Source organism: Haliotis cracherodii, unplaced genomic scaffold (assembly GCF_022045235.1).
Source record: "Haliotis cracherodii isolate W230 unplaced genomic scaffold, xgHalCrac1.p SCAF_9, whole genome shotgun sequence".
NCBI classification, from domain to species: Eukaryota; Metazoa; Mollusca; class Gastropoda; order Lepetellida; family Haliotidae; genus Haliotis; species Haliotis cracherodii.
This window is the reverse complement of record NW_027266343.1, coordinates 3,689,994-3,715,532: the sequence shown is the minus strand read 5'-3', so window position 1 is coordinate 3,715,532 and position 25,539 is coordinate 3,689,994. Positions and strand designations below refer to the sequence as shown.

The 25,539-nt window shown below is 40.3% G+C and overlaps 1 protein-coding gene across 1 annotated transcript; it reads right to left on the bottom strand.

Annotated features, from left to right (window-relative positions):
* Positions 1-317: 317 nt before the first annotated feature.
* LOC139452535 (dual specificity protein phosphatase 1-A-like) lies at positions 318-8,302 on the bottom strand. Its single transcript, XM_071234047.1, has 4 exons — positions 7,873-8,302; positions 5,211-5,362; positions 3,110-3,329; positions 318-2,298 (listed from the first exon to the last, which is right to left on the bottom strand). Exons 1-4 carry the CDS (start codon positions 8,231-8,233, stop codon positions 1,895-1,897), a joined length of 1,137 nt encoding a protein of 378 aa, XP_071090148.1. The 5' UTR covers positions 8,234-8,302; the 3' UTR covers positions 318-1,894.
* Positions 8,303-25,539: the final 17,237 nt, after the last annotated feature.

Sequence of the window (25,539 nt, the reverse complement as noted above, 5' to 3'; positions counted from 1 at the left end):
ATTCTCACAAATGTGACTTCGATAATAAGCAAGAAATTGTCCTAAAGGTTTTTTTCTTAGATGAACAATTGACTTGCCTTTGCATGTGTTTGTGACGTGTGCCACCGGTGAGGCAAGACACGTTCAACTTTTCGCGAAAACCTGGTATTATAACTATTTGATAGTGATTCATAAACACATGCTTATGATATAATCGGAATGGAACAATGGATGAAATTTCTTAAGATCATGGAAAGGGTTTTGTCGCTCTGTATAAAAGTTGATGTCAATTCGAAATTCAGCACAACAAAATTCATACATATTTCGAGTGAGGTTTATTGGCACATAATCTGTAACTCTTACAAAAATATGAAACATCTGAAGACACGCCATTTGACAGTATTGAAAGGGTTGCGGGAATGTCAAGTACACGGCAAGGTATTACAATTGACACAATTACACCTCGTATGCAAGGGATGTCGGGTAATTACACTCCAAACAGCTAATCAACCACATGTACAGTTCATTAACGTGTCAATTTCTAAAGTGCAGTGACTTTGACACCAATACGTCAACGAAACCAGTCAGACATTGCCAGCTAAAGCGTAGTGTAAGGTATATTACAGTCCCTATCTGAAATAAATATCATTCACACAAACTTTAAGTCAACCATTCATTCAATCCTTATATCAAACTAGAGATTCTTTGTTAAAGTATTTTTTACAGTTAGGTCGATATTTTGGACGGAGGGTTGAGTTGCTATTGGGATGATTGATAGAAGTGTCTGATAAGTAATCGATTTCATTTGACCCAGTAGAAAATCGAAATGAAATTTGGTTAAAATAAAAGGTTGTTGAAAGGTATCAAATGTGGAATTTTGAATCTACTGTGTTTTCAAAAGAAATCATTAGCGAACTGAGCCTTAACCGATACATCATGAATGTACATATTGCAGTGACCTAGTAAAGTCTGCAAACACAATAAAACACAATAAAACACAATAAAACAACATGGTCATCTTGTAACAAACAAATTAAGTTAAAATATTAAACTTTTTAAATGCTTCTAAATGCCGAGAGGTATATAATTTGAACTCTATTTCGAAGTAAAATTCCATGATTATGATATTATGAATTATTGTAATACGATGTGCATCAACTTGCATTGATAATGCATTGCGGTAAGCTATGGATGCAGAAACAGGTCATATCCCAAAGTTGAACGTATACATCATGACAATTTAGGGATGAAATATAATCTCACCATTATTCAAAGAACAATCCAACAGAACAATAAAGATTGAAATGTAAATATTGAAAGAGGTGAAAATACACAAATAGCCCGTTGACGCAATATCTATAAGTGTATGCATAGACATTGTGAAACTAGACGGGCGTCCCCCCAAACAAGCTTTCATGCTTAAGGGACGTCTCAAAAGGTCGTATTATCGAAATAACAAAGAAATAGATAAAAAAAACCACAAAGTTTCATATATTTATGTAACAAATAATTAAATAATAACAGTAAATTTTGATTTAGTATGAAAAGAACAAATATATCTTTACACCTTTTGAGATGTCCCCCATTGTGGTGGCCAACACAACATATATTCAAGGGATCATATTATTTGTTTATCGTTGAAAGCGGAGTTCACACAACTCTCCCTGTAGAGTTCACAATCTGATCAAGAGATCATAAACGTGACCAAACCAATGTTGAATCATTGAGGAAGGGTTATGGTCCAACCATATTGTCTTTGGTAGGTCCATCAAGGGAAAAACCCAACAATAAATAACAATATTTTCAAAATAGATATGTTGGAACAGAATTGCACATTTGTCCTTGAACACAATATTAGGGATGGTGTCAAGGTCATCTCATGACCTTTTGACCCGGATGTCAGAATCCAGTGACCTCATGACGTGGACACGACGGGACTGGATAGAAACTGAAACGAGGGCTGCACATGCGTCATGTCCACATCCGGTGACGCGCTGTTAACATCACAACCATCAAAGGAGAACGCATGATCTGGTGACGTCATCATACTGTGTGTGTAAAGTCTGCAGGGTGAAAGCGATGGTGGGGTGGGTGTCTTGGGGGTCTTATGATTGCTTATCTCTTTTTCAAACAATGTCAACTGCATCATAAAACTCGCGTTTGGGGAAATGACGTCACGGCGAGATTTCACGTAATCAAAGGCGTCATCTAGTCCCAAAGACCGAGCGAACATCAAATATGCCAGACAGATTGTGGCGGATCGGCTCACTCCACCCTTGCAATGGACAAGTACTCGACCTCCAGAAAGACGGATATTTTCTGAAAGAGAAAGAGAAAGATAAGTAACGGAATCGAGAAGCGACAGTCAAAAACAAAATGTGCCTCGATAGAAAACAGAAATATCTAATTCATAGGACCACTTAGGCCGTTGACGCCATTTTGAATTTATATCGTGAATGGAAATTATTAGAACACTTGCAAGCAAATGCTTTTAAATCTAGCTAAGTCTGAACGTGAATCTGATAATGTCATCGTAGGTTTAAAATGAAATGCGAGTTGACGCACGTACCATCACAATACACTCAAACCATGCTGAAACTACTCAGGCTGTGTTTAAATGATTTCGAAACGACAAGATTTGGTTGGTTTGTTGTTTAACGCCGCACTCAGCAATATTCCAGCTATATGACGGCGGTCTGTAAATAATCGAGTCTGGACCAGACAATCCAGTGATCAATATCATGAGCATCGATCCACGCAATTGGGTTCGATGACATGTATCAACCAAGTCAGCGAGCCTGACCACCCGATCCCGTTAGTCGCCTTTTACGACAAGCACGGGTTGCTGAAGACCTATTCTACCCCGGAATCTTCACGAGGGCGAAACGACAAGAGAACAGGCTAAGAATATGTTGTATTTCAGTTGGAGAGAAAGCATGTTTTGCTCTGTGAGAAGATATGCTTGAGTCCTCCCAGGGCATAAGTACGAGTACTACACCGGTCGGCATTCCCACTACATGCGCGACAATTACACAACAAGACATAGATATATGAATAAATCATTGCGTTCTTAGTCTAGGAAAAGGACAGCTTTGGTTACGGGGGCTATCAAATGACGACATCCGCCTACCTATAAAGTTGATTGCGTCTGTGAACCACGTGAGGAGATCGGCCGTCACTGTATCTTGTACCGGGATCACCTTGTACCGGAAGTCCTCGGGAAAATGATTTTCACAGGAAGTGGAAACATTCAAAATGGCGGTGATTCCAACCTCTTTGAGAAGTTGTCGTTGGGATGAATGACTTGCATCTCCGATATATAGGTAAGGGAGTAGCTCAACTGGGGAACCCTAGAATAAAAAACAGGTGGGGTTGAAAATAAATATCAATCAGTTAAATCGTTCGATTGGACATAATGTAATTTCCTTTGAACGCTTTTTGTGATTTGGTGATCTAGCCACTTAACAATTAGTACAATATTGTGTGCCTGTTTGGTGATCATTAAACCATTTGCCAGTACAGACGTATATTTGAAACCATGTGCTAATAAGGTTTTTTTCAAAAATCGTGTTCAATGGCATGTGTTCACAAATATGTAAATAACACAGAAATGTCATCACCATAAGAGTGCAAAATAATAAACATTCCTCGCACTAAACGACATAATGACGAATAATGACACTTTTACCACCGTTTGGTTGTTATGTTTAGCCTGCCTACAGTTTCCTCAAACCTACGTCAAATGCCCTATCCTTACTCTCCCCCGTATTATCGTCAGAAGCGCCATTACGGAACCAACTCTTATTTCAATATTCAATAACATCTGACAATGATCCTTTGTGCTATGCGACGATGGGTTTACTCAAATCAACGAGTTGTGTATAATCCGTTCAATATCAGGTACCTGCGCTAGTACAGGTTGATCAAACTAAAACGGAAAAGGTCTCACTTATATTCATCCTGTCGCTCCCATTAGCCCTAACCAAGGATTCTCACCAACAACGGTCAATGTGGGTATGTCATGGCAATAGTCGTGCTACGTACATCTGATCTCACACTGTTTCCACCGTCTTATTTCCGCGTTCTCTTGGTGGTAAAAAAAATTAATCCGTAAGCTAAGCTTAATACTTTTTTCGGTCTTTGCGTCAGAAGACGTGCGAATTGGCTCGATGTCTTAAGAGTGACCTATTTCAAGATTTCTGCCTAAGACCGCAAGTGACTGAGCACTTATCACAATATAGATGCCATTATCGATTTGGTGTTAACAGATTTTCGCCTAAATTCAAACCATCGATCCTCGTGGGCGGTCTACGCGAATCGGTACTCAACTCATACTCTAGAACTGAGGTTGAGACGTGAGAAAATCCCAGCTATTTCCTCTCCTCCGATATCCCTTATTCTAAAGTCTCGTATTTTTCGGTTTATGTCAAATGCGTAATCTGATTAAGATGTGTTTGTGTGTACTTTAAAGTTGTATATACTTGTATGTGTGTAGTCCAAGTTATATGTACTCTATATATACTAAAAAGGTCAGGATAAACGAATAATCAAAAACATATTAATTAGTGTTTGTTTGTATAAGAATACAACATATTACATTGTCCAGAAGGGAACAGTAAACACAGTTGGTTGCAATGTACATAACCATATAATGTCTTAAAAACAATTGCTCACTTATGTACATTCTTATATATAAAACGGCAACACCAGATATATTTCGCAAAATGAAATGAAAACGTCGCTCTTAATCGTAATAAAGAAGTTGTTCATCCATAAATTCTTATCCTTACGAAATGAAAATAGGTCTTATACGCCAGAAGGTTACGTAGTAAATCTCTGTTTCGGACATCGAAAATTGGTTAAATGTAATTCAACAAAATGAAGAATACATGTAATACAGAGCTATGTGCGTGGCCAGGAAGCACCCATCATTGTGCTTTCCTGTCGTCTTTTAAAACAAAAGCCCTCGGTACTTTTACATAAGGAGCTATTGAAATGCTAATGGTGAAACAATGTACCGGACACCAAGTCAGCTGATCATCTGGGTGATATGTACATGAAATACACACCCTAATGACGACTGGCCACCGATCATCTGGGTGATATTTACATGAAATACACACCCAAATGACGACTGGCCGCCGCGCCTACATAATTACGCGTTTGTGTAATAAATTATTGACAATCAATCAATTAATCAATTAAACCCGGATTTTGTCACAGACACTTACCATAGTGGATAATTCGGCCCGGGGGGAGCGGTCGAAGCGCCCGGGGGGTAACGGAAGGACTTGCTGTGGGTTCAACAAGTTCCGGTCCTTGAACAACGAGCTATGGGAAACACATAGCCTTGGGCAGTCCCGCTTGAAACGTAAAAATCCGCCTGCAACGAAATCATTTTTGTTATTTCAATGCCTTGCTTGAATCATACTCGACGCTCCCAGTTTATCATGAGTATAACACACATCGATTTTAATCGATATTTTCAATATTATCACGAACATTCTAAAACCTAGATATCTTACTTACTCACTAATAAGACTCTTGCATGGTTTTTTTACATGAAAAGCAATCGAATATAATTCATATCAATTTAGACATGAGTTAAATACACATGCGGGAACACGTGACTTTAAGTTAAAATTAAAGCGGTATCGCTTGTCAAGGGAAATCTTATCAAAAAGAGGTTAAAAAACACCCGATTCGTTCATATTATTATAGTTAATCTATCACTTAAATAAATATGAAGGATTCGGGTGTTCTTTAACTTCTTTTGAGTAATATACATGTTTGTGTAGTCAGCAACACACGAGTTACCGAATTAGTGCATAAGAACTTGTTAAACAGGGCACGCATCTTTATAAAATTAGACTTGGAATTATTATAATATAAACTAGATTAATGACCGTGCATTTTCCTATATAGATAAATATAACAAAAGACGGCAGATTTTTTTAAGTCTGTTCAGTTACAAAGTTGGGTCATTTGAAGAGGAATTAACATGGTAGCACCCCCAAAGAAAATCTGATTTATTTTCGTAATAGATACCAATTCTGCAACATCGAAACGCGATATCTAATATTGGAACCTAAAACACGTGTACAAATCCTCTGCCTGGTGTTATCGCCAGTAGAACTCTGTCAGCAACGAATGCCGAGCACGGGGAAATCCTGCTCATATTTCCTGCGTTAAGGCCAGGCGGATTTAACACTTAAATACGATATACACATGACTGTCACACATAAGACAACACTATTGGGCCAGTAGATTATATGTTTTATCTCCTAAGCCTTTCCGTGAGTCGTACTTTATCCGCGGTCACATGGTAAAACACTCGTATCCGCTCTGTGATGTTTCACAAGCAAACAGAAGCCTCGCTTCTCGAATGGGTTCGCTGATACTCGTGTAACTTTCCAGTCTTTAGTTTACCGGAGCGTTTCCTTTCGTTTGTTTGTCGCCAGCCGTTTTGACAAGAATTCGTATGTTTGGTTTAATGCTTGAAGAGGTATTTTCCCGGTCACGATTGAACGTGTCAGCATATTAACTGCAGAGTATATACATTTTTGTTGTTTTGTTGTTCAATGCGATTAAGAAATCGTTGATTCCACTCAACCAACAAACGGAGGTCGCGTGCTGCTTAACGATTAATTGTCCGTTTGTGTATCAGAATGTATTTGTTTATTGGGGTTGGATATCAAGTCGTAAATGTAGTTGCGTTTACATTTTTTGTGCACATATTCGACATTTGTCTTTTTCTAGTTACCTTTATTTTTTTGGGGATACTGTTGTCGATGTTATACATGTGTTGGAAACACGTTTGTAAACTTAATGCATCATAACGGTAAGTAAAAAAAACGAACTATCGAAAGCTGCCATTGGACATGGCACCGGTTTTTTTGTGTCTGCTGTCGATGGTGTCTTCATCGTTTAATGATTTAATGAACAAACTCAACCCTGACAACTGCATAATAGGAAAAGTCACGTTCAGAAACATTTTACACACATAAAGTTACAAATTCAACCCCCAATTCTACAAATTTCCTTCTGAGCCCTGAACGAACTGGAATCTATCTGATATTTTACTGCATCACGAGCTCAGTGTCAAAGACCTTTCAAACGACCTTGGATTCGTTCGTGATCCAGCTGGTGACAAAATAAGTCTTGCTACTAATTTCTTTGCGGAAAACGTCTCGACTGTTAAATAACAAAACTAATATGTAAAAGTACAAAACCAAACTGTTCAATAAGAAATAAAAAGCTTATTGATCAGATTTCATCTTAAACCGATCAAAGTTAAATTTTTTAATATTATTCAATATACCGTGACTATTTCGTATATTTTGTTATCTAACGCCGTGTCATTGATCTAGATGTCGGATTTATTTACTTTAGACCTAGTAAGGGAAAACCACCATCATTCAACATAAATTATGACAATAGTTGGATGACATACTGTGCTATTTTTACCACAGTTGTATTTACAGTACCGGAGACAGTGAATTCACTCGTGATATTAATGTAGTAGAGAAAGCCTTGATATTTATGACCTTCTAATGGAATAACGTCTTTCATTCTGTTCAAAATCTTTTGCATTGCCAATCTTAACAACTTTCCGTTCGGTTTTTAGGAGGGAGTTCTTTGAATGAGTGTTATCATTTTAAGCGATTATTTTCACACATACATAAATTAACGTTTACTGAAAGAATAGATGTATTTATATGAACGGCATTCGTATACATAAGTGCTTTGTAGGTACTTATTAATGTCAGCACATACATTGTACACATTGACTGATATAAATATTTGCAACTTAAAAAAACATGTTTTGGCTGTGATTTACAAGATGGTGCCATTTAAATACTAAAGTGAATGCTACACACACATAAAACTTACCAGAGAGAATGAAAAAGTTCTTTTTGCCGACAAGCCGCACAAGGCTCTTCACTGTTAGAAGTAATTCCGCTCTAGCACTGTCATTAGAAAATTCATCTGTATCCAAATCATGCAGTATAACTGCTTCTAGGTTTGGCCGTAGTAGACACTTTTGTGTCTCTTGAGACACGACTGATTCCAGTGGAAGACACGAAGGGTACCGCTTCCTTAAGAGCGGAGGGCAATATACATTTATAGACGTCAAGATTCGGTCGGAGTTGTAGTGCATGAACGATCGACAATCCACAATCTGCAGCGCGTTGTGTTTTTCTTCCAACATTTGCTGGAGTCGACACGGAGAGATAAAGAGAGGAGTCGCCATAGCTAGTATTCTTCCAGCTTCGATGAATGGTCTGTGGTGGTTTCACGAGCCAACACAGCTATATTGATTCTCGTCCCAGCTCGATCAATATGAGTGCACAGTCTCTTCCATTCACAAGCTTCAGCGCAACCTCACCCGGTCACTTCCGGTACTTGCTGAGCGAGGCAGCCAATCAGCGTCGAGCAGGCAACCAGTGAATGGGGAGTAATTTCCCAGCGTGAAGCGAGCCGCTCGCCGGAGGTAATACAATACTAGATTACGCTTACATTATTCTCGCATTCAATGAAACGCGGAAGGGAATTTATCAAGCGGGACTTTGTCGCGAGACTGGCAGATGTGAAGCTAGGAGGTCGCGCGCTACACCTGAAATCACAACCAGCTCCGACTTCATATGGGAACTGGTGTCCATTTCAACTAGCGAACGGTTTTGTCCACCGGAAACGACTGATGTCAATGTCATGTTGTCAATGGCAGGAAACACGGGTCGCGATTAAATTAGGAAACAGCATCCGCTGGTCGCTCTGTTGACCGACATGCCGAAATGCTAGTTCAACACACGTTGCATAAGTCATTGTCCCCTTGAAATGAGCGTCCGGTTTACAGACTAATTGACACTCAAACAATGAAATAGACATGAGAATATAACACTGGTTCACAAACGGCTGACATGTATGAGCAAATTTTACATATTCGTAGATTTGTAATTAAACGTAATGAAATGTATCAAGTTATGAAATGCAATACGAAACATGATATACGTTTGTGTAATTAACATCTACGGTAGGGGACATTGTAAATTACACCATTGAATAGACGGTACACGTTACAGCAAAATGTTCGCGTGTGTAAACAAATTAATTGTCGATTTGAAATGTACACGAGTCAGTCAGGTCGCTGTGGGTTATGCATGTTGTGCAACTTAAACATGTATATATCAGCTGTAGAACATTTTGCTCTTATGGTGACAATCTCTGTTCTAACTTAGGTAGGTGCACATTCGCGTACATTTCAAGTGGAAACCTTCCACTCTTACTACTTTAACAAGGAATCGCACACTAGTTCATACACAATGTTACAAGCCAATCTAAAATTATATGAACAATGTCACACAATCAAAATCGTGTTAACTGTGAATATAATATTAAAATAAATATTGTACCAATCGAAATGTATTAATTTCTGACAAATAGTCAAACAAGATATGCGGCTGTGGTTAATATTTCACTTAACACACATTTGGTGAACTGCGTATAAATTATTTAATATCAATATCGTTCCAAGCTGTGTGGTTTCATCTCCGGCAATCGACTACATATTACGACTACATCTACGTGAGTATAGAATTAAACTGTCCGCTGTTCTTGATAAATAATGCAGGCGGACATTTCTATCAATTATGGAATATTTTCTAATATTCTTGGATACATGACTGGATGTAATGCACATGTAACATCTGTCGACAGCATCGGATACAGTTACGTTACTTTACAGCTTCGTCGTACCCGCTACATTCCACAACATTAATCAATGGAAATAATGCAAAATGATAAAATAATTATACGAATTTATATGCTAATCAGCTTTGCTTTTGTTCCAAATACTGTAAAAAAATATAAATATTACGTAGGTTTTTTTTGGTAAATTTAATTACCATGCTATTATCTGTGCGCACGCTTACTGATACGGTAATTAATTACACACACACACACACACACACACACACACACACAGTGATATGTGACAGGGAGTGTGCGCCTGTATCCTGTACCGAGCCCACTAAAGGGGATCAGGTGGTTACAAAGTGTGACCTGGTGGCTTGTGTGTAATCGGTACCGAACGACGTGATCATGTTCTTAATTGCTGATCTGTCGACAATGCTTGTTAAGAGGCGACTAACGGGATCGGATGGTCAGGCTCGCTGATTTGGTTTGAGGCATGGCTTCGTCTCCCAATTGCGTGAATTAATGCTCATGATACAATCACTGGATTATCTGGCCCAGACTCGATTATTTACAGACCGCCGTGATATAGATGGAATATTGCTGAGTGCGGCGTTAACCAACAAAGCAACAAAAGCTGATCTGTCTGTCCGACACGACTGCCACCCTGTAAAAAACTGGTTGTCCCATTACTTGTGCTGCAGTCCTTCACGAGAAGTACTGCTGATTTCTGTGCCGTTTGTGTGGTTACTTACTTACTTATATTGGAGATTTAACGTGCGCTTTCCGACTGCAAGCGTATGTCGCACACGGGCCCGGCCAGGCCATTTAATGTGTTTCCAAAAAGGGGAAAAGTGAGTTTGTGCAACCCAGGAGGGGGCTTTAGGGGTTACTTATATAGTAATTTTGAAATTTTGAGATTTGGAAAGAATGCCAAGAGTGGGTGGGGGACGAACTAAGGGAGCTGTGTGTGTTGGGTGGTTATCAAATAAGGTAGTTTTGGTTTTAATATTTTATTTGGGGTTTAAATGCGACTAATTAGTCCTGTTTTTATTAGGTATATGCCTAAGGCTTTGAATTTTTCTAATTTATTTTGTGGGTTTAGGATTGATTCTAGTGTAAGTCCGGTTTTAAGATTTAGGGTGATCTGTAGTGTTGTTCGGTGTGTTTGGTAGTGTGTGCAGTGAATGAGTACGTGTTCTGGTGTTTCTTGTTGTTTGCAATGTGGGCAGTTTCCTGTTGTGTGTAGTTTAGCTATTTTACGGTGATTATTTAGTTTGGTGTGGCCTGTTTGTAGTTTGGTAATTATTCTGTCGATTTTTTTGGATGGGTGTAGTATTTTGGGTTTATTTAGGGGTTTTTTGAGTACTTTCCTGATTTGGCTATTTGAGTTTTGGTATATATTTTGCCATTTTTTGTTAATTTTTTGTTTAGTGACACTTTTGATTTCTGATTTTGAGCTGGGTAAGTTTAAGCTTATTTCTGGGAGTTTAAGGGATAATTTTGCTGCTTTATCTGCCTTTTCATTTCCAAAGATTCCTACGTGGGCGGGGATCCAAATGAACTCTATTTGTTTACCTACCTTAGTTAAGTTGTTTGAGCTATTGAGTATTTGATTTATTAGTTTGGGGCGGTTTTTAGTGTTTTTATTTTTGAGGGCTTGTAGTCCACTGAGAGAGTCGGTTAGGATGAGGATTTTTTGGTGTTTTTTAGATTGCTGATTGTGTAGTGCTGAGGCCATGCCCATTAGTTCGGCCGTGAATATGGATTGGTTGTTTGGGAGTCGGTAAGATTGTGTGTCTTTGGTTGGTTGTGCGATGTGGACTCCGAAACCTGTGTGTTTTGAGATCGGATCTGAGGATCCGTCTGTGTATATGTGACACCAATTTGGCCAATGTTCATGTATGTATGCTAGTGTGGTGGTTTTAGCGATGTTAGGATCGGTCTGTTTGTGTGGGTAGCTGGTAGTCCATTTATAACTGACTGATCGCATGAGTGAAGTGTTTATTAAACCGTCACGCTTGGGATGTCATACATATTTACAGCACAGCCAGGCGTGCAGGGCCCACCCAGGCAGAAGAGATATCAGACTCGTGCTAGACACTCATCCATGAAGTACTGTTAAGTGGCGCCCGCATCTATAGCTGAAACTCGCATTACTTGTGCTACAGTCAGTCATGTTTACTGTTCAGTGTCGCTTGTGTCTATAGCTGAAACTCGCATTACTTGTGCTACAGTCAGTCATGTTTACTGTTCAGTGTCGCTTGTGTCTATAGCTGAAACTCGCAGTACTTGTGCTACAGTCATTCATGTTTACTGTTCAGTGTCGCTTGTGTCTATAGCTAAAACTCGCATTACTTGTGCTACAGTCAGTCATGTTTACTGTTCAGTGTCGCTCGTGTCTATAGCTAAAACTCACATTACTTGTGCTAGTCATTCATGTTTACTGTTCAGTGTCGCTTGTGTCTATAGCTGAAACTCGCAGTACTTGAGCTAGAGTTATTCGAAAGTAATTCATTTCAGTGTCTGACTGACTGACTGATATAGAAGATTTAACGTGCGCTTTCCGACTGTAGCGTATTTCGCACACGGGCCTGGCCAGACCATTTACTTTATTCCGAAAAGGGCGAAAGTGGTGTGTGCAACCCAAGAGGGGGCTTTTAGGGGTTGCTTAATTATATTGAATTTTTGGAATTTTTAAATTTGGAATAAATGCCAAGGTGGGTGGAGGAGGGAACTAAGGGAGCCGGGTGAGGTGGGTGTTTGTATGTTTATTGGATTTTGGATTGGTAGATTAATTAGTTTTTAGATGCGCTTAATTAGGTCTGTTTTGATTAGGAATACGTGGAATATCAGTGTCGCCATCGGATACAACTGGTAGTTGCATGGCGTGTAATACCAGAAGAAAAGTGTAGATTTCAGTGGCGACTGTTTGTTCAGTGCCAAGTCACCCGTCAGTGACACAGCTGATTGCGGTAACACCCATGTACGTTGCCCGTCAGTCACTGGCCTAAGTGTAATTAACATGTTCTCTAAACCGATTTAGAGATTTCGTTGGCTATTTTCCTGTACTAATTAGCTATAGTCGCCCGTGACTCCATACGCAGGCCTATCGATGTCCTGGAGACAGATGAAGCTTATGTATCTACTGAAGGTGTGGCTGGCTAGGGAGGCTGTATCTAACTCCACACTGCAGGAACCGTACACGTCGGTTGAACGCGACAGGGCTGTGATTGCCGTAGTAGCTGAGTAGGCAGATGAGTGTAGTAGTAGTAGTAGTAGTAGTAGTAGTAGTAGATTAACGTTTAGTCTTTGAAAACATATAATGTTGATAGAAACAAATACCTCCATTTAAATTGAAAAAGAGCCCCTGTGATATGGCCTGAACCTGATGAAAATGTAGACTTGCTTTATTTAGTGTTGTTGCTTGACAGAAAGAGCTGGGAGGAAGAGAAAGTAGTAGAAAAAAAGGTAGTTTCCAATTCCTGCTCAGTTTCACATGAGATGTACTCATGATAAATACTAATATATTATATGAGTTCATGTATATTCATGATATGTTCATTATTCTGAGATTGTTATGTTTATGATCACCCACATGTGATTTCATACGATAAGCACCAACCCACGGAGGCGAGGGTGGGGCAGAGCAGATGACGGCTTTTGGCCAACGAGAGATCGTCAGTGGCTCATGCATATATATACATGGTATAATGAACTACATGAACTCATGTGCTGACGAGGCAAAATGCGATATCTGCTGAGGTGAGACTGCATCATCGACTGATACATAGTCTATGATCTGTTATCAATACTATGGAAAACATTTAGAATATCTGTTTTAACCTTTCATATTCACGGTATGGGTTCGTTATCACCGTTTTCACTTGTTTTTATTTATTGATATCACCACCTGCATCCTGTTTTTGTTTTGTTGAAAAGACATTTATATCATATCGAAAGGTTGAATTAATGTCAACTGGTGTGACAAACTATTTAAATACATCTGTGACGCACTAACAACTGACCCTGCACTTTAGCTATCACAACTGATCATACTATCTCCTAGATATTTTCCCATCCTAAACCGCAAACGTTTAAAGTCTAATATTTTATTGCTTACGAAGAAGTGAATAATTTATCTGCACAAATAAAAGGAACGCCAGCCCGATAACGTTATATATTTGTCATTCATACCGGCTTTACGCATGGCTTCACAATTTCACGCACATCAAAGTCAATAGGTTTGCGTCAATTAAGCCGATGTCCGTCCTGTTGTTGAGAATTGTATGACGTGTAATTATACTTTATATGTTGGGTTCAAAGAAACGTATACCAGCGTATTTTAATGGTGGATGCTTCCAATTGTTAAGTATCTACATTGATTGCCGGTTAGAGCGGAAGCTAAATGAAAGGCTTGACCCATTCATAGCGATCGCCACAGTGCATTTCCGCACCGGAAACGTCCTGACCTTATATGGGCACCGTAAACACTGGACACTTGTGAATGAAACCGTAGTCAAAACATGCACAGCTGAGCCGGGCTAGAACGTGGAGCACGTGTTCTCTCTAGGGAACAAGATTCAACCATACAACAGTTACTTCCCTTTTAAGAACACCTGAGTTAAAGATTACCCTGTATTAAGCCGAATAGATTATTGGGGAAAACGAAAGACGTGGATCGTGAAATAAGGATTTTATTTGTACATGTTATAAAGATGGGGCTTTTATCGATGCTATGGGTCGTGGAAATGAGTGCTGAAATGGACATGTTTTTATCTTTCCGGGCTGTTGGTGATGGAGATTGATTTATGCTAAGTTGAACTGTCATTCACATCTGCCCGCATCAAACTGCCTTGTCGCCTCAATTTGCGCTTCAGGCATTTAACGACAACTGTTGATAGAGGGTGATTAACTTTATGCTTCGAGTGAAAAACAATCTAGTAACCTTCAGGAAGTTGCAAAATATATATATTTGTGCAGATACTAAAAAATACGAATATGATATTACTTTGATTAATCGTTTGCTAAATATGACAAATTGTACAAGTCGGCCTAAAAATATCTCAAAATAGAATGATCAAATTAAACCTAATCATGATAGCATTTTGTATATAAGGTCCTTTTTCGGAATATGTTTAAAGTGGATGCAAAATTAATTCTTTCTATACTTGTCCAGTATTAAGTAGTTTATGAGATAGGAAGGCAGGAAGCGGCGAGAATGTTTGACCACAACAAAGAGACCAGGTTATCGCTTAACGGACAGGGGTCAGATAAAGTAATGACCACCCGAGGGTTGCTAATGAACATGGCGGAAGTCTCTCAGCCTGCGGTACCCAGCCGGGCCAGTGACAAGTTTATCATGCCGATGAGTGACACATTAACGTCTAACATCCTTCTGTCACTCAACGGGGGACGGATTCTTGGGTGGGGGTGGGGGTGGGGGTGGGGGTGGGGGGTGTTTGAACCGCCGTATTTTTAGAATATTAGAATACATGTATACATTCTTGTCTTGTGTGGCCACTCCTACTGAAGTTACACAGAGAGACAAAGGGGCGGGGGGGGGGGGGGGGGGGGGGGGGGGGGGGTAGGGGTACATGGAGAAGAAGATTGATTTGAGTTTAACGCTACTTTGAACAGTATTCCAGTTTATCACGGCGTGTCAGCTTGCTTGCTGGGGGAGAAAAGCCTTAAGTGATACAGGTCTCACACATTTTCCACTTTGGCGAAACCCACGAGCACGGGTATGGTGCTGACATAATCGGGGCGACGCGGGATGCGAACCCACAATCATAGGTTTCTGGGGTGCTCAAGAGACGCAGCACCGCACAGTGAATTGAGGCGCCTTAGACAGCTGGCCCACCCGTGCCCCAAGAGACGGAGAGAAAATGTGTGTCTTGTTTCTGTATTGGTGTTAGTTATACAGACCCTGAAACAAACACATGTACATCCAATATGGCCCATGCAAGTTTATAATATTTGGCAAGTCTAGATTAATGCAGTATCTGAAAGTGAAGAGAGTCTCTGGGCTCTGGGATCTTGCCATAGACTTGATCAAGTCCGTTTGGAGTACTCGGGAGACGGCCGGGTAGCCTTGTGGCTAACCTTGTGTTAAACCCCACTCACTCACTAACTTCAGATGTTGTATTTTAAGGGGAGTTTTTTATATAACTGAAAACAGCCGAAAACGAAGGTTCACTTGATAAAGATAAATTACAATTATTTAAAGAAATGTTTCATAGACTAGTCTTAGCCCAGAGTACGGTGTTAATAGATCGAACATTTCACAAATTGCATATAAATAATTCCGGAAAATTATTGATTATTGATTCAATACTATTGACATTTTGACAATCAATTAGTAGGTGGAACAAAGCGGAATTGTTTATATGTACTTATTCTTATCGGCCGACACAAGGTTAAGATAAAACAAATCGTATGTCGTCAAACTGTATCGTTGTTTTATTGCTCGCGATTGCAAAGTTCATCCACACCTGTATTGTTTTACCATCCCACGTGTTTATGTGCTGCGCAAGACTACTGTCAGTCAATGGTGTGAGAACAGCTGTCCGCGACAGCCGGCTATCTGGGACCAACAGCACATCAACCTCAGCTTGAGGTGGCCTGTACTTTTAGCTGCACGATATGGATTAGCCCCGGGGAGGCCCTGTAAACAACCTTGATTGTATTGGCTTATGTAGTCAAGTAATGGACAGGCAAGCGTACGGTATATGCAGGATGCGGATTTCGAATGACCAGTGAGAGCGGCTCCGGGCAGGATGAAGCGAGGGGTGACTGATGGAAGCTGTCAGCGGGGAGGGATGGGACTACTGAGGCAGTTCCTGTTTAACCATGATCAACACAATATCGTGATTTTGGGTTTTTTTATGCTTTGAAAAAAATAAATAGCAAAATGTGTTTAGGAAATAACGAAGTGGTTTGTCCAAGCTTACTGCTGCGACTGCCGAAAGTCTATGTTAAAAAACCTACATAAAGGATAGCTACGACTGCCGTGGTGCTTAGAGTGAGTGAGTGGGTTTTCAGCAATATTCCAGCAAAATCACGGCGGTAGACACCAGCAATGGGCTTCACACATCGTGTGGGGAATCGAACCCGGGTCTTCGGCGTGACGAGCGAACGCTTTAACCATTAGGCAACCCCACCGCCCCGTAGTGCTAAGATTGAGTGTGAAACCCCTCCCCTAAAATATGTTTATTTTTAAATTTAAAAATATATATACTCAATAAAACTTGAATAAGAAAACATATTTTGTAATACAAGGAAAATATACTACGAAGTAATTAACTGTTAGTTTACTTAGGTAGTGATTCGAGTGTGACACGGTACCGCTATAGCTTACTGTATTTAGCTATGGAACCACATCACTTGCACCGCGTCTCCGAAAAAAAAGAAACACAAAAATCAAGAAAAGCTGTTACTTCACCAGTTAAAGAGTTGTCAACACTGTCAAAATAAAAGATATTGTTCAATTTTCGAAATAATATATGATATAGTTTCATTAAAAGGGCTTCATCTACCTGTTCCTAGTAATTAGTGTTAATAACAATAAAATGATGGATAAGAAGTGCAAATTTATAATGCGCCAAATTCACCCTCTAAAGCATGTTAAAAGCGCCACATAATTAGCACGGATCAGCGATTGTGCACTCGATTTTCATTCTCAGCTCCTGGGTAGTATACAACCCAAGCTGCCCGTTAGGTGCTAGAAGGTTAACAGTCACATTACCATCTCATCCTACCGGGTACCATTTCACTGCTGATAAACATATGCATATCATAGGCAAAGTCACTTGCTGAAGCAGTCATCACATTTAACACAGTGTTGGGCAAGACCGACGGCCTTAAAGGTCTACGAGTCACGCCGCCGAATACGGTCCCCCATCCACCTACTCTTCGTTGTTTAACTTCGCCTGATTTGTGAGCTGCGCGCTGTACACCGGCTCACGGGCCGCCACATTATTTTTTAAGGAAGAAGAAGAAGAAGAAGAAGAGGAATATTTTATTATAGTGTCACCCGCTGTACATATAAAATGACAAGGCAAGAATGTAAAAATTCAGCGGCCGGCCAAAATGGCCTACGAGACACTAAAAGACTCATAAAAACACTATTTTATATATGTACACACCACATTTAATAGCAGTTATGAAAATAACATTCATAATATTATCCCCCATACAAACATCCTATATACACACAACCACATCCATTCCCACATCCAGGTCTTCACTCACAGCAGCTTCCGCAAACCACGCAAACACACCCGCACATTCAGACACACCCAAACCCTCATTGACATCACTTCAATCACATCCGAACCCTCGCTCGAACCCTCACCGTCACACATCACTCTCACACACACCCTATTTCTTAAACACACCCTCACCTGTATCCGTTCCCGCATCCACACCAACTCCCTCATCCGCACCCATCAACCACGTCCTCACTCGCATCCACATCCCTCCCCGTCTCCACAAAAAAGAAGCACCAACCACGCACAAAGACACCAACAAAGTAACAATCTACCGCCGCATACACACACTCCATCCCAACGACCCCCCCCCCACACACACACACACGCACACACACACACACACACACACCCGCGACAACATGAAACAAGCACCCATCACAACCCCTCGGGCCAGCCACCCATCACAACCCCTCGGGCCAGCCACCCATCACAACCCACAGCACCCCCACACATCAACCCTACAACACAGCAAAACATGATAGATGATAAGAATTATCACACGCACACAACTACCCAGTTTATTGTTTTATATATTTTCTTCTCCGATACATTGTGAAGATTAATGCAGCAAGTGGTTTAACCAGTTCGTCGCACTGCATTAAGAATACGGTTTGGTCTGCCTGAGACATGGTAATAAACGAGGGGTTAATAAGGGATACTTTCTGCCAAACATTAAGTCTTAGATCTCTATAACAGTCACACGTTACCAAAAAGTGAACTTCATCTTCAACAGTTTGGCCGTTACATAATTTACAGACGCGTTCAGAAACAGGGGTTTTCGGGCGTGTATAACGACCTCTTTCTAATTCTAAGGGTAAAGTTCCACAGCGAAGTTTAGCTAAAGTGCTTCGCCGTGATCTATCCAGAATATGACGTACATAAAATGAAACATTCAGTGTATTTTTAAACAATCTAAACGTTCTAAGCTTATTGCCTGTAGTATGGCCAGTGTCATTCCAAACTCCACGCAACCAGTTTTCTCTGTCAAGTTCTATCAGTTTTGATTTCAAAATTTGGAAATCTATATTACCAATATTATAGAGATTCAAAAATGGTAGATCAAAAGAACCAAACATTCTTACAACTCTGCTGTCCCAGGACTTTCGGTATGACAGAGACCAATTTCTGATACGAGCTATAATTCTCTGCGGGGGAGCTGAATTCAACTTCTTCCAGAAACGCACAACTTCGATTTTATGTTTAGTGATAATCGATGACCAACCCATCTCCCCTCTTACAGCCAAATTAGGAGTAGTTTTTCCTACACCCAAGAAAAAGCGGCACGCTCTATTTTGGATGGCATTTATGCAACTAAATTCTCTGGTTCCCCAAATTGCTGCACCATACGTTAAGATAGGTTTACAAGATTATCATACAAAGTACTGAAAACATCATAGGTCATTCCTCCAACTAATTTAAATTTACTAATAATTACACTTTAAGGACGCATTCAGACGGCTTGCCCTCATTTCGCCTACAATAATTCAAATGCCTAATTGCCTCACCCCTATTATATGAAAGGGCATTGTCCATCTCAGGCTGTTAACTAATCCAAGCTCTAATCTAATCCAAGCGACATAGAGGTTCAAAGTGAAGTTTTTACAACCTATGACAACTTCTCACAACTCTTGTTTGACATGGTCATTCTGTTAATCCTTAGTTGTTTTGAATGTGCAAGTAAATCTTGCGTCAAGCGTCAAGTTTCTGTTCACTGGAAGTGTGTCCACACAGGTTGCAATGGTAGATGCAGCACTATTGCAGAACACGTGTCTACAACTCCTCACAGCCACACCCTGTAGAGAATGAAGAACACATCAGACTCATTGGTCGACTCAATCAGCGTGTCCAGACCGACATTTCTCCTGTACAGCAGATATACAACGCAGAACTGGATCAACTTGATGAAGAAGTAGATGCGACTGCCCTTTCTTTTGCAAGTGTTCAAGCTTCCCTGTACAGAAACAGAGCCAAGACTATTCCACAAGTTCCAGAAACCAGAACAACAGTCAACTTGGAAGGAACGTGGACACAGACAGATGATGGAAGAGACTTTCTGTGCATCAATGACGGGGAAGACGACAGACTACTGGTGTTTGCTACCACTGAGATGTTCGAAATCATGAGTGACTCTGACAGTTTGTTTATGGATGGTACTTTTTTGTTTGTCCTAGCTTGTGGCTCCAAGTGTATATTATTCATTGTCTCGTAAATGATAAAACGTATCCTGTTGCTTTTTCGTTGCTTCCTAACAAGACCAAACAGACTTATGATAGATTACTTAGGTTGTTGAAGGACACAGTACGAACCAGAACTGGTACTGAACTTTCTCCAGAGGTGTTTCAGACTGATTACTAGTCAGCAGTAATAAGTGCCATTGCAGAGGTTTTTCCTGATAGTTATGTGAGGGGTTGTCTGTTTCAATATTCACAAGCTTTGTGGCGTCAGGTAGTTGAGAGAGGTCTTGTACGAGAATACACGAACAATCCAGCAATTTAGCCCCATGTTCGACGTGCCACAGCCCTGCCACTTCTCCCACTTGACCAGGTACAGAAGGCATGGGTTGAGGTGATGGAGCAAGGACCTGATGATGAACAGATTGGTGATTTTAACGACTATGTCCCCAGCACATGGGTAGATGACGACGCTAGATTCCCCTGCCATATTTGGAACCAGCACGACAACACCGGTCCCCGATCCAACAACCATCTGGAAGGGCTCCACTGTGGACTGAAAAAGAGAATACCCCGATCTCACCCTAACATCTATCAGTTCTTGAAGGAGATCAAGAAGATAATGAGTCATTATTATTACTGCATAATGTAAGATTGTCTTGTCTGTTTAACCTTCGTTTGGGTCAGTTCATTATTTTAGAGGTAACACAGCACTTGACTTATGTGCAGTCAGCTGTAAATTTGTTTTGGTAAGGGTGTAGGCGAAATGAGGTGTTGGCGAAATGAGGACAGGCCATTCAGACTAAGTAAAGCTGTATGAAGCGGTCTTTAAGCATATGTCGAGCAAGGAATAAACAGCACACGCCTGATTCAACAGAAACTCATGACGCACATAGCCCGAGTTTGACAAACCAGTGATTGAAAGATTCAGCAATCAGTTATTTTAACGTTCTTTCAACTATGACTTACTGGAGATAAATTTCGGAACCCCACGTCAAGTGTAAGTGAGTGTTGTAAAACTCAATGTTCCTGCTATTTTCCACCTTCCTCAAAGTTGTAAATATACTTAGACAAAAATTACATAACATGTTTTTATTTAAATTAATTTTTTGTGTTGAACCGCATCTTCTAAATATCAATATTGATAAATGTCGTACTGCGCTTTCTCGCTATCGTTCTAGTTCTTATACACTCCATATTGAAATGGGGAGTTATCATTATGTCCCAAGAGACCGAAGACTTTGTAACCTCTGTAACATTGGTCTTATCGAAAACGAATACCATTTTCTGTTAATTTGTAAAACATATAACAATCTTAGAAACAAATATATTCCGGGAAAATATTATGTCCATCCTACGTTACATAAATATAACATATTGTTGTCATCATGCCATGCTGAAACCATGAAAAACCTCTCATTATATATATATCCCATGCCATGAAAATCAGAAGCTCGTTAATGTCCATTGTGGACTTGACCATCTAAATGTACAATTGGCCGATGGCCTACCGTGCGAAATGAATAAAGAAATATCGAATTGCATAACATGTATTGATCTGTGATGTCCTATGATGTCATACCCGTCATGCACCTGGTGACTACTTCCTGTGTCTGAGTTAGGTATGGTTGAACGTCACACCGGCAGTGTTTCTGCCATGCTGCTTGAGACTTAATCGAAACCAATAAATCTTTCAAGGTCCATTAATTTGTGTCTATATTACATTCATTCATGTATTCCTTAATTCAATCAGTCATTCACTCCTTCATTCATTCCTAAATTCACTCGTGTCAATTAATTGATTCATTCACTAACATTTTTATTCAGGCAGTAGCCTTCCATTCAACCCTTCATCCGTTCCTTTAGTCGTTTATTCACTCTTTCATTCAGTCAACCGTGCACCCTCCGAAACAAAGGGTACTGTTTTAACACAAGGCGAGTGAGTGAGTGAGTTTGGTTTTACACTGTTTTTAGTGAGGTGAGGTGAAATGGAAAATTCAAAATCAAAATCATTGCACTTATATAGCGACGTCTCTCTCTCTCTCTCTCTCTCTCTCTCTCCCTCTCTCCCTCTCTCTCTCTCTCTCTCTCTCTCTGTATATGTGTGTGTGGCTGATTGTACTAGTCCAGACTAATGCCGATTTTATAGTGCTAGCCCAGTTTAACATGAATACCCCACTCAGACACTCTGCCTTTAGTACTTTCCAAACAATATCACTGGTGACGATACAACCAATGGGCTTGGGAATCGAACACGTGTGGGATTTATTAAAAACAATGGTTCCTTACCGCACTCGAATACTGTGGGTAAGAATTCACCTCAATCACCCAGCATATTATATTTCCATTCTATGTATACCCAGGACCCATTCGCAACCTTGCTCTGTTTCTGAAATGAAGTAACCACTTTCGTCGCCCCTATCCCAAACTTATCCCTATCGCACACATTTTCTATCGCCCATTAGAATAATTTGACTGGATGGTTATGTTTAGCGTCATGTCGTTTAATTGGACTGAAAACGAAGCAATGGTGATGAATGGTGTATATAATAAAGAATAAAGAATAATCGTGAACAGTGACAAATCCACCTCATGGCAACCTTCTCCCTCAAAGACAAAACATATTATTCAACAAGAAGATTGTCCCTTGGTATTAAAAGGTGTACCAGTATATGTTTACCCACGCTACCGTCGTGCTTAACACATTAGATTGTAAAGAAAATAGATTTGTTTCTGACACGTTAATGGGGTGTGACTAAATAGGCACGTCCAATTCTGCTATTTCCTGCAGCACTTGTACAACACAGGGCCATCCTACTCTCCATTGTTTAATTGTCTCAGTAATGTGACTAAGCGGGCCAGGAAACGTATCAAATTATGAGGAGTTAAATTATGACCAATAAGGAAGCACTCGGAAGTGAGTGAGTTTTGTTTAACGCCACTTTGGACATTACGTATTGGTGAAATAGGGTTTAACGTCGCGTCCAATATTATTGCACTTACAGGGCGACGTGCATGTACGCGTGTGTGGCTGCTTGTACTAGCCCGGACTGATGCCTATTTATAGTGCTAGCCCACTGAGATACCATGCCAGTTTAAAATGAATACCCCACTCAGACTCAGTATACTAACTCCGAGCCGACCAGTCCTTGTTTTATCCCCTAAATGCCGAGCGTCAGACAGGGTAACATCAAGTACTATTTTTAACGTCTTTTGGTGTAACGCGGTCGAGGATCTAACCCCGGACCTTCCGCTTACCGGGCGGACGCTCTACCACTAGACCACGGAGGCGGTCGGTACTTTTTGAAGTTTTGAATTACTGAAGAAATATGGAGGGAGTAAAACCCATGGTTATGATGCTGACAACACGAGAAACAGATTCAGGGGGAATCTAGGATTCGAACCCATGACCATAAACCCATGCTCAACAACGGCAAAACCACTGGACCACCTGTTTCCCCAACGACCTTGAGGTAATCGGAGATGAAGTTTACTGGACTATGCTCAACGATCTATTAGATAACAAACAAACAAACAATTAGTACTATGTGTGGAAACGAGACATTGTCTGTGTGAAATACGAATTATTATTAACTGCTATAGCTTGATAAGACAAACGTTTAGTCTCTGGAAATATATGTAATGTTAACTACCTTTATAATGAAAAGGAGCCCCAGCGGGATGGGAGCCTCTTTGGGAAATCTAGACTTGCTTCGTTTAGGAATATGGCATCCCAGTAAGGGCTGGGCGGACGGGAAAAAATATGGTTCAGGGACTGTGGGACAGACTACGAGATTGCAGGGATGTGAAATCTCCGCGGAAACGCGGAAAATCGCGCTTTTTTTAAAACAGTAGTCCTCGGGAAAAGTCATCTTCCGTGTAAAAATATAATCAATGATTGAAAAAAAAATCCGAAAAATATGATCGAAAACTGGACAACCGTCGCGGATTGTCCTGTTTTCGATCAGAACTTTCAGCAGCATAGGTTTTCTGATTGATATACAGCATAAGATGTGATTTAGCTGACAAATGGCATGACATTTGAGCAACTGCAATTAAAAGTCCTGGAACAGTCCCCTAGACAGTGGTACACATGGCGATCATAAGTACCTCGATATCGTTGTAGATATGTAGCTTGGTATGTGTGTGTCTTTGTATTTGTACACCTTTGTATCTTTGCTTCTTTGTATCTTTGAGCTTTGTTTCAATTCTCTTTGTATCTTTATGTATTTGTGTCTATATCCGTATATAAGATAGCAGCGCGATAAATCGAAAAAAAACCATAGAAGAACAAAGTGTTGTTTATTTCACGATAAAACATTGTTCTGTCATGACGTCATTTCTCAAGATTCGAACATGCGCTCGCAACTTGATGACGTCGATTATTGGACCGATTTGTTTTGAGAGGGGAATGTCAAGTGAGTAGTTCCCCATAGATATAGCTGGGCAACGCAGATAAACGGAATGGCCGAACGATTGCATCCAGAAGAAGGAGAGATATGACAATCAGTATTGGGAGAAAAGATACAGGTAATCGTCGTCGGATGTGAGAATATGCTGGAAATACACACCTGTGCATAAAATGGACTTGTCCGACATACCCAGGTTGGATTCTATTGAGGGGATCCTCATTATTTAAATACGGGTAAATATTTTTAAAGCTTGTACATATTACCATCACCCTAAAGAGACCGTACATAATGTTCATATCTCATATAAGAAATAAACGAATCGTGGTCGTTGTTTATCGTAAATAGGGGCGGTCGGGTAGCCTAGTGGTTAAAGCATTCGCTCGTCACGCCGAAGACCCGGGTCCGATTCCCGACAAGGGTGCAATGTGTGAAGCCCATTTCTGGTGTGCCCCGCCGTGATATTGCTGGAATATTGCTCAAAGCGGCGTAAAACCATACTCACTCACTTATCGTAAATAAAACACTTAAGAGAGAATAAACCACTGCGCCCTCATGGTTTATTGGCCCTGCAGTGTTTTATTGTACGATAAACAAGGACCACGAGTCGTTTAGTTTTAAATATCTTTTCATCTTTATCGTCTATCTTTGAACCAGGCACTCACAATTACCGAGTGTGTGCGTGTTTCATTACACAATCAGGTTATTGAATGTATCCGTTATCGTAATTAGTCACCGCCAGTGAATCAGGGGCTTAGATAAGAAACCGCTCCCCAGTGGGCGGGGAGCATATGGGCTGAGAGATAGGCATTAATAACCATGACCAAGTTATCGATATATGTATTTATGTATTCAGTATATCACAAAGCATGTGGCATTGCAACATATAGCGTTAATAGACAGAACAGAATGTGTTCAATATTGTGGACCATATTGCAGTTAAACATTCTAAAATGTCATATGACAGTGTTACAAAAAGAATTAATATTGACGCAGTACCAAGATGTGCTTTGG

Excerpts from the sequence above, each read along its gene's own strand:
- LOC139452535 (XM_071234047.1), bottom strand. The coding sequence starts at position 8,233 with ATGGCGACTCCTCTCTTTATCTCTCCGTGTCGACTCCAGCAAATGTTG. Across the intron at positions 3,330-5,210 it reads GGGCCGAATTATCCACTATG|GGTTCCCCAGTTGAGCTACT; the intron begins GTAAGTGTCTGT and ends TTTTTATTCTAG. Across the intron at positions 2,299-3,109 it reads AGACGCAATCAACTTTATAG|AAAATATCCGTCTTTCTGGA; the intron begins GTAGGCGGATGT and ends TTTCTCTTTCAG.